A 10,897-nucleotide genomic window follows, 5' to 3' on the forward strand; every position below is an offset into this window, starting at 1 on the left:
CATCACCCCCGGAATTTACTATTGGTGATCGCATTTGCAGTTAGATGTGAAGCACAATGCAGAAATCCTGCATGGTGCATCGCATCTAACTGCGAATGCGAGCAGCGGCGTGGCGGGGACCTGGGCTGCATTTAAAAGCAGATTACTCTGTAATCTGCTTTTAAATTTCCCTCCTGGCCACACCCACGGATGGAGAGGCGCCTGGGCATCACAGCAGGATCGTCGCTGGAGCACAGGACAGAGGTAAGGGGGGCTCCCAACGTTACCCCGAGTGTGACTCGGGGTTACTGCTTTTTGCATGTTTTTTCCACTCTGAGTCACACTCGGGATTACCGCTAGGGGGGTTAATGTATAGAAATAGTGTTTTCACTGTGTTAGGCATACATAACTTTACAGCTTTGTATTCAGTATATGGTTTTGAAGAAAAAATTGACATATTCTCTATAACTTCTGCATTTGGGATCTCATCTATACAGTCAAACAGCTTTTACATGGAGATTCCCTACCTATAGGTAACAAGGGATCTTTCAGGGTCCTCCGAGGACACAAAATTTTCCCAGCCTCTCCCAGAATGTTGTAAACCACCACCTTGATAGGGAAGACATTATGCTTTAAGGAAACCAACACTACTTTAACTACAGTAAAAAGTGGGTCTAGAATACCCTTTGTGCCAATTGCATAAATCATTTGATAAAGGAAAAAGATACTCTGTTCCATTCACATTCTTTGTATGAACCTCAAGATGAAAGGGGCAAATCATCAAGTGTTCAATGGACTTTTCCTCGTCTACACCTTCCAACCAAGACCATCCAATTTACCTTCAGAAAAAACTTCATGAAAGGCAGGCCATGTTCCATCCCTGAGTTTTAGCAGGTCCTGTGTCACCTGTGCAGTACTTATTATATATGTCTACCAGGCCTGCCTAATCATATCTCCTAAGAAAAAAATGTCATCGAAACCTGGCTTGACTGAAGCTTGGCTTGGTTACCATATTAAAATCGCTTGCAAGGTCAACCTGCTGGGATGTAAAAATGACGAGTTTTACTTTTGTGAAGAACCTATTCCTGCCCTATTTTAATTGCAGTCCTTTAGGATTCAACAGACACACCTCCTGGGAGCTCCTGCCCCATCTCAGTGATGTCTAAGACAAGGAATCCCCATTTCTACCCAGTGAGTATATCATAAGCCAGAAGGTTTATTCACGGATAAAAATCAAGCATTCAAATATGTGCTTATGAAGCACACAAATTTGAGTGTGCTTCATAAGCACACTCAAATTTCTTAGATGGAAACAATCTTTTATGATTGACACGGACAAGCTGTGTTCTGGGTAAATGGTGCTAATAATTTGCATTTGGAAATCATGCCTGTCATGCAACTGTGTTCACAAAGGTTGGAACAGTGTATAGACTGTGGAAAGGTTACTTTTTTAAAAAATTGATAAGGCAAAGCTTTCAATATTAATACAAAATCTGGCTTGACACAGAAGTTTGATTTCCTCATTCCTAATAAACATACAGCTTTTTTTTTTTTAAATGAGAAATTGTAATATGCTGTTTGTTTATAGTGTAAAATCCAACCAATATATCAAGAAGGCAATTAGAAATGTTTCTATATGAAAATTTAAGAGACTAGGATAACATAAAACCACCTAAATATTTTGAAACAACCCTGTAATAGATGTTGATGACTAAAAAGAGAAGTGACAACATAGCAAAAGAGAACTGTAACAACTACGTGTGTGCTTTGCTGATATAAACAGTGGCTTTGTGTGACATATCCTTCATAAAATTTCCACCCGCTTATGTTACACCATTGGGGTTATCTCCAGGAACAGCCTTGGAAGCTAACCAGAGACTTAATGGTATGAAATTACTTTCTTTCAATTAAGATTATATACATACAGCAAAGTATAGAAAATTTGGGATAAAGATTTTGGCCCTGATTTATTAAAGTTCTCCAAGGCTGGAGAGAATACACTTTCATCTGTGAAGCTGGGTAAATAAAGGAATGGATTTCCTAAAAGTCATTATTTATTTGTTAGCAAATGTTTTCAATCTGGTACTAGATCCATTCCAGGTTTGCTGGTTCACTCAGCTTCACTGATGAAAATGTATTCTCTCTAGCCTTGGAAAACTTTAATAAATCAGAGACTTTGTCTTCATCTTTCACTACTTTATCAGTGACGTTTTATGCCTGACAAACTGAATTGTGTTTAACTTCCAGTTAGGTTAGGGTGAGAGTTTTTAAAGGTACTAGTTCAATACAGTATGTCAATACAGTGATCCATAAGTTCAACTAAAATCCTTTAAACGGTTAAATGCTAGTCATCTTTGATTATTAATATTACATAGTATTAATATAGCGCTGACATATTACGCAGCACTGTACAAAGTCCATGGTCATGTCACTAGCCGTCCCTCAGAGGAGCTCACAATCTAATGTCCCTACCATATTAATATGACATTATAGGAAATATTGTGGAAAAATGGTACTTGTTGAAGTGTTTGCTGATAAAGATAAATGGATGTGTCTGTGGTCCCTCCAAAGGGAAGATAGGTAATCAGTGTAACTTTTGAAAAAAAATGTATGTTTGTTTGAAGGTGGTATGTTGAGAGAGAGATGAATAAAGACTAAAATTATTCTTTAAAAAGTCATGAGGTGCGTTATTAAAAATAAAATAAGGATAAAATAGTTTATTGAGGGTAAGTTAAATTAAAGCACTTATTGGGATTGTTAGAAACTGATGGGTTTCAAAGATGGCAAGAGTCCAAGGAGCTGACTGGAGGGGGAAAAGTTGTATTAAAAACATGTAAGGGTAAAGATCATATTGAGTAGCTAAGTAGTAATGAAACCAGGAATGAAATAGGTTAAATTAATTTACTTGGAAAAGGAGTCAGAGGTATAAATAATGGGAGCCTAGGAATAAAGGCTCTCCTAAGATGATAGTGGTTCAGGCTGCTCAGCTTGCAGTCTGAAGGTGACAGCAGCAGCAGTTCTTGTTGCTAGTATAGCAGCCCAGCTAAAGGGCTCTGTGATTCCCCGCCTTATAAGCCATGTGAGAGTGGAGTTTATAAGACCACACTGCGCATGCTCAGAGCTGTGCATGCACAGTGAGAGTTGGGGAAGAGCTAGGGGCATACCCTCTAACTCCTCCCTTGGTAATCCCCCAATACTCCCATCTGCTTTGTTCTCCCAAGCTTTTGGGACGAGACTCAAGACTGTCACGCCTGTCAGTAAGGAGAACCCTGGGCACCAAAACTAGCAGTGCTAGCTAGAACTAGAATCTGCTGTCACCTTCAGGCTACAAACTGAGCAGCCTGAACCACTACCATCTTCGGAGAGCCTTTTTTCCTAAGTTCTCATTATTATACTTAAATTGAGGGCATATGCTTTCAGCATTGTCATTTATGATTATATATACTATGTACTGTAATCCAGATGTTCAGTCATTGTATTATTGATGACGATTTTGTATTCATTGTTCATTTATTCCATATTATGCTAGTTTCAAATCTCTACGTTCCCCTGAAGAAGCCACATGGCAAAAAGCGTCGGGAAATGAGATAGCCGTGGTTTATGCATTGTGAAAACACTTTTCCTGTATCTTTTGTCATGCTATACTTTTGAGTTAATTCGAGCTTTGTCTAGTTAAAAGTTACTAAGTACTACTTTCAGTAAAATATTCCATTATTCCCAAAAAAGCCCTTTTCTTCTGGTTATTCTAATTTTTGATGCATTGGTATATCAGTGCCTATTTTAGAACAAGAAAACAGGTAACTGTCCCGTGTGAACAAAGAAGGAGCTTGAACAACGAAGTACATATTTTTGCCCTGGATTAAAAAATTTAAAAAGTGACAATTACAAAACAAAGTAATTTTGACCTTTTTCCCCTGTAATAAAAAATGAAATGCAAAGTGTCTAATATCTTAATGGCTATTTCACATTTCTCTGTCTAATGGTTGAACTGCTGGACTAACTATGTGTATGGCATCTTGTACTGGGGATTCTAGCAGCAACTTTCTTCCTTCAACTTTTCTTTCTTCAAACTTCCAACATTTACTACAATCTTACTGCCAAAAAAGTTTGATGACCTATACAGAAAGAAATATACTTCCACTAAAATGCACTATGAATGATAATTCTATATTCACAAAAACATAACTTTATGGTATGCAAGCATGACTATTTTTACAAAATGTATTTTCTTTGCTCATAGATACCCATCAACAACAATGGGTGGGAAATCTTCTAAACCTACAGGTAAGTACTGTGTGTAATTTGTGTATTTAAGTGCATCTCAATGTAAATTCTAGTTTCTGATATAAGCCTTAAACCTAATGGTAAGAAATGGCAATGATGATAAATAGTGCACAAATCCATGCTAATAATATACCCAAACCAATTAATCATTGGATTACATTTAAAAAACTAAACTAAAAAACCCAATGTATTGCTTGATATTGTGGATTTTCACTTTGCTCTCTGGGGAAGTGAACACTTGCCTTTGACGGTGAGAAAAATTTTTTCAAAAAGTCTTTGCAGTGTCTTGAAGGTTTCACGATGATGTTTCCACATGAACGTAAACAAGACCACTCTGTTGGCACAGGCGCTGATTCAGATCATTGTCCTCCTCTTTAGTTAGGGTTGCACATAGGCTCATGTCATGGCAGACTGGGATGAGCAAAAAAATTGTGTTCTATCCTAGCAGCATATACAACAGTCTATTTAATTCATATTGCTCTAATTGGCTGTGGAAGGTGGGGAAAAAAGTCAAAGTTGTTCTATTAGTAACTTACACATGGTTGAGTGACGGCACTGGCTTCATCATCAAGCGCTATCATTGTCATGGTAAACGAAGATTATTGAGACAATTCCTCCACCATACTATGATGAACAAGGTATTTCCTTTGCAACTTAACAGAAGAAAATGAAAGCACAGGAGAAAATGGAAGAAAGTTTTGTATGTGCAAAGCACAGTGTTGTTTTTAAACAGACCTACATTCAAACATAATGTCACCATAATATATCCTTCTTCCTTATCATACTATTTCCGAAGTGGATATGGAAAGGGTTTTTACTTATCCACATCTCCAGTTTTCTTTTGGCTAGTATCACAAAGCCACAAAGTTTTATTTCTGTAAGACAATAAATGACTTTGCTTTAAAACGTTGTGCCTTGGAACAGGTACCATGTGTTGTGCCATTGTAACGCATTAGGAACCTAGCATTTCTGGCAGCTTTGTATAATTAGGGATCATAAAACTTGTATTACTTTTTCATTGTCCGAACTTCCCTGCTGCAATTCCTGCACTAACTGCGATGGCTCTATGCTATTTTTATTTAAAAGACAATGTGTGTTCAGGTTTAACATTGCCTCATTTCAAAGTAGTTATAGTGAAAATGAAACACAGGTCAGTTAGTTACTATCCTGTTCCTTAATTGTGCTGTTGGATCATCTACATAGTGGTGTTGATGGTGCAATGGTAAACTTCCTTTTCTAATCTATATAGGTACAAAACCTATGTTAGGGGTTTCAATTACAAAACTTTTTTAAAGGAAATTATGCCACAATGAGTAAAGTGTCTTGTGATGTGTTTCCCAGGGGGACATCCAGTATAGTTTAGTATACTTAGCCTCTAGTTTATTAGCATTATTTAAACTTACACATTGTGCAAAACCTAACTAATGTACATATCAGCCTCTGGACAATACTTGAGTACACGGCAGACAGGTTCCCATTGGCTGATGAGTGTAGAACATAAACATTTACTTACAATTAATACTTTATATGTATTGTATTTCTTGGTACATTCACCCATGGCTACTTAATACCCTTCAGATATGTTAAAGTACATTCTCCCATCACTAGTGAATTTTCAAGTTCAATTACCCATCTAATTCACAAAAAACAGATAAACAAGCACATTAATTGAACACATTTACTACGCATATTGTTTATACATGTTTCTACTCTCACATATATGTGTCTTTTATTTCTGTACATGATGAGGGTGTACAGAGTAAGTACCTTCTTGGGAAGTCACAAAAAGCCAGATAGGTTTGTTTCTGAACGGCGCTTTAAAGCCCAAACATATATCAGTTGTTATGTGACCCTTTACAAACATATTAAAATCATGTTGGAAGTAGGGGCAGGTTGCCTCTAAGAGGGTTGAGCAGAGTTTCATGAAAAAAATCAACTCCTAAATAGTAAGGAAAAGACTCTGTAGATGGAGTTCTTATTCATGCATAGAAAAACCTAGGTACTGGACTCTGAAGTTTAGATGACCCAAAACTTAGACAGGCAATTTAGAGATGAGAGTTTTGGAAGCTATGGATACAAGAGATAGTTGGGATATTAGAGAATAAAGGAAATTAAATGCAGTCTTTGTGAACCTTGAAATATGATTAGAGGATCCTATGAGGATAAAAATGTTTGTTTGTTTTTTACTTAGAAGAAGCATAGCAGAATTAGGTTATTACTTTTAGTTAAGGAAACCAAATTCTGAATTGTTTTTTAATATTTTTTATAGTAATCTAGTACAGACACACAGGAGGGGTATGGAAGAATACATAGCTTCCTGAGTCCATGGCACATACACCTACCAATCTGGGGGAAGTGACGGGACACCATCTCTAGTAGAAGTTGGTCACATTTAATTGGACTGGTTCTTGTAGCTTGGAAGTCAATTCCTTCCAAACTGATTTTTCAGTTCCTGGAATTATTTTTTTAAAAGTCTTTTGCTATTTATTAGGACCAGATTCATTCCAGGTTTGCTGGATCACCCAGATTCACTGATGAAAGTGTGTCTTCCCCAGTCTTTTGCATTTTTTTGTCTTTGCATTTTTCAGGACACTGCAAAGCATATACCGGGTTACTTATTTTGTGTTTGGGTATTGGGTCTTTTGGATGTATAAATTTCTGTCTCTGTGTATTGCTGTGCTTAAAAGAAACAGGTATGTGATGCTTGTTTCTGACACTCATACTTACAGAAGAAACAGATTGGAAGGCTGCAAAAAAGTCCACATAGGAAATCAAAGAGTATGTAGTCCCTAATTTTCTCATAATGGAGTATAAGAGGAATTCCCAGTGGTAGGTAGAGCCAACTTTCCCTCTCTTGTTAAGTAGGGGTTTCAAATGAATCCTCATTTTGAGAGCTGTGCAAAACACATCTGGTAAAAAGGTGATTTAAATGTCGTTTACTTCCTTTTTCCCCAGATGCTCTCATAATTTCCTCTTTATTATTGTAGTAATGGACTCTGCAGCAGAGGCATTTGTCTTTGCCAAGGTAGCAACTAATCCGGCATTACTTTTTTGGACCTATGACATGTTTCTGTTACAAGTTATTTATGTGGAGAACTGAACTGATTCCCATCCCATGGAATGCTAAAGGAGTTAGAGGGGACAGGGCAGGTGGCTCTGTGGGCACCTGGGGCCTGGCTAGGCCGGGCCCTGAGAATTTATTTCACTGAGGAGTGAAACTTAGTTCCTGGTGGTGAAAGAGTCTGGCATCAAGGGGAGAAGTTTCAGGAGAAGGGGGCTCAGAGACACGGAACCTAAGAATAGGATCCCACTGTTTCTAAAATTCAAGGAAAAGACTCCAGTGTAGAGATCATTCTATTATGTATTTTTGTGGGGGTCAAGCGAGGGGAGTAAAGGTGACTATGATAGACTGATGTAGTTGTGAATTGCTACTTCATTACACTCTGCTGCCCTAACCCAGTCTCTGCATGTGTTGAGCTACAAAACCCCCTACAATGAAGATGCACAAAGTCTTTCTGAATTTCAAGTGCCACACTACAAGTAGAAACCCAGGTATAAACTTACTTTACTTTACTAACAGCTCTTATTGCTTGTAAGGACAAGCTAAGCTCTTTATATAAAGTAGTGATTCTTACATTCACCAAACATTCTTTGGTGGAGAATCTTTCACATCCATGTGTTTTCAATAGATGTTATTGATTCTCCATTATATGTATGCTGGATATTATGCATATGTATTATAAACAGAGCACAATTAGTTTGGTAAAGTGAAAGATTAAGGAGGCAAATCAATCTCCTGTTCACCAGGGATAAGGTTAAAAACTAGATATGATATTCTGATTCAAACGAATTATGAAAGAATAGTGTAGAGTAAATGAATGAATGCAGGAAGAAAGTTGGGTATTAAAGTTTAAGATAAATATCACCAAAAACTGTTTATCCATCCAGGGAACATCCAACTACCTCACAGAATCATTACTTAATTTTTTTTACCCCTGTTGGAGTAAATTGAACCAAAAATTTTTACAAATGTTTTTCCTTCCCTGTGGATCAGTTGTGCATATATGGTTCTATCTGGAATATGCAGGTTTCTGTATGCATGTATTTGCCTAGTGGTGGATGGACCTGATGAACTTGCATCTTTTTTTTCAACCTAACTATAAGAACACCAGGAATGTAACATCAGTTATTTACACAGAATAAGGAAGGAAGACTGAAATAATATGCTGTCAAGGATTGTCAAGTTCAAATGTACATGTGTCATTATGAATGTGTTATTGCAATATGGTAAATGGCTACCTGACAGTATATTGCATCATGAACTGATCTGTCTGAACATCATAATTATCATAAACATTACTAAATATGTCTTGTATATTCTTACAACATGGAACACCAATGCAATAAATGGCGAGTCATATTCATAAGTTGCAAAACACTTTACTGCATCAACAGATAGGAGGTTACTAGAATATGATTCTTACATAATTTTGTAGGACTAAAGGAAACTTTCTCTCACTGATAGATCGTGCTAGAGGTCACTAAAAACAAGGCCAGATGCAGAAAAGGAATTATTATTATTATCCATTATTTATATAGTGCTGACATATTCCAGGATATTTTTTTTTTTATATACTCACCTCTACACACAGGCCAGCCTTCCTCTCGCAGCACCACGGACATCTAGCACAGTTCCAGGGAGCAGGCAGCAGGGCGGCTCAACGTGTATTTAGTGTAACAAGCAAGACCTAACAGCTGTTTCTGCAGAACAGCGCCTTCAAAACATCAGTGGGCAAACAATGTACTACAGTCCCTGTATTGAAAATGCAATCCAAGATTCATGCTGGAAAACTGAAAGAACACGAATATTGTTGGTCGGATTTTCGATTGTCATCCTGTATATAGTTAATATTTTAACTGTTTAAAGCCCATGCTAACTTTCTTGCAAACTCCCCTCCAAAAACAAATATTGCAGGGGGTCAGGACTAAAAGTTACATGTATGATTTCATGTTGTTTCTTTGAAAACACACATAGCTTGCAGTACTTTGTGGAAGCTACTTTTTTGTTTCTGGTTTCAACTTTTACTAAACTTTATGACTGGGCAATCATGTGGATTTATTTCCTTCCTATTTTACTGTTTCATGGGCTGTGTTTTCTGAAACTAGGCCTAGAATTTCATTTCTTGAATACCTGAAAGTGTATATGCTAAGAACTATTGGCATGCTTTAGTAGCTTTAAAGTAAGCTATATTGATGTATACCCTATATGTACAGGTCCATTTAAAAAGTAATGTCACTTTTGAGAGCCTGTATACTCTAATTTTATTTCAAATCACACTGGGGAACGCATTTTTGTTGAGTTAGATCTTACACTTTTTTTTTACTAATTTTTGGGTGGTGACTACAGAAATGACACCAGTTTTTTGCTACCACATCCATTTTTACTAAACAGGGTACCCCCCATTTTGTCAAAATACATACAAATTTTACATACAGTGAAAAAATAATGAAATAATAACTAGAATGTATTATTTATTTAAATGTATTTTGTTTATAAAAATGATTTATTGTTACTCTATGACTTTTATTTTACAGTAAATATTTGAAAATTAACCGGGTAAGCGGTTAAGATAAAAATTTACGCTTATAGCTTTTCCTGGAGTGTTCAGTGTTAGGACAATCCCGACAAATGTTCCAACAATAGTCAGCCATCATATGTACATCCCATCTACCCTTATACCGTCCTTCCATGACCTTCAAATCTTGCTGGAATCGTTCACCTTGCTCACCACTGACTGCACCAAGGTTTTCCGGGAAGTTACAAGGATGACTATGCAAAAAATGCAGCTTGATGCTCATCCTCTCTCCGAGAGTTTCTGGACTACTTCTGTGTTATTTGTTGCTCGTGTGTTTCCAGGAAAGTCCTTGAAAATGGCTTTGATTGGTAACCAAGCATTCTTTTCGACTTCTGTCATTGTCCTGATGAAATGTTCATCTTTGATGAGCTGCCGAATCTGTGTACCATCAAACACACCGGCCTTTAATTTTTCAAATGACAGGCTAGGAAATAGCAAAATGAGGTACTTCAGTCTCCTTCATTGGCAAAGCTTTAACACACTGCTTCATGAGACCCAGTTTCATGTGCAGAGGCCAGAATATATTATTCTTTCTATTAACAAGTGGCTCATGTAGAATGTTTGCATCCCCTGGTTTTAGGGCAGATCTTGGAGGCCAATTCCTTTCCACCCAATGCCTCTCACTAGCTCTGCTGTCCCACATGCACTGATAAAAGGGATACTTGGTGTATCCGCGTTGCTGACCAAGAAGGAAGCAGACCATTTTAAGATCAACACAGATGACCCAATTGTGTTGGTGATAATGCAACAACTCTTGTTGCATTATAATGCAACTGATAATGCAACTCTCTTAATGGTAATGCAACTCTCTTTATGTCTGCATATTTCTCACAAAAAGAAACTGAAGGGCCAATTGGGACTGACCCAAATTTTTATGCCATTGTAAAGGAGGACACACTTGAAGCTCCACTTTAGGCAATCAATGAATATTCACCGTTCAGTTGAGTTAGAGATTGGAATTCCCAATTCCTCCATTAAACCAGGTATGTTATGGCAAT

At 37.2% G+C, this 10,897-nt stretch overlaps 1 protein-coding gene across 1 annotated transcript in view; it reads left to right on the forward strand.

The window, feature by feature from the left end:
• Positions 1–1,808: 1,808 nt before the first annotated feature.
• C1H1orf162 (chromosome 1 C1orf162 homolog) overlaps positions 1,809–10,897 on the forward strand; it is a gene marked incomplete in the record, with an annotated part of 15,815 nt that continues 6,726 nt past the window's right edge. The window contains 2 exon segments of the mRNA XM_072399045.1: positions 1,809–1,864; positions 4,220–4,263. Of these exon segments, the coding sequence (XP_072255146.1) occupies positions 4,236–4,263 (28 nt within the window).

Source organism: Pyxicephalus adspersus, chromosome 1 (assembly GCF_032062135.1).
Source record: "Pyxicephalus adspersus chromosome 1, UCB_Pads_2.0, whole genome shotgun sequence".
In the NCBI taxonomy this organism is placed as follows: domain Eukaryota; kingdom Metazoa; phylum Chordata; class Amphibia; order Anura; family Pyxicephalidae; genus Pyxicephalus; species Pyxicephalus adspersus.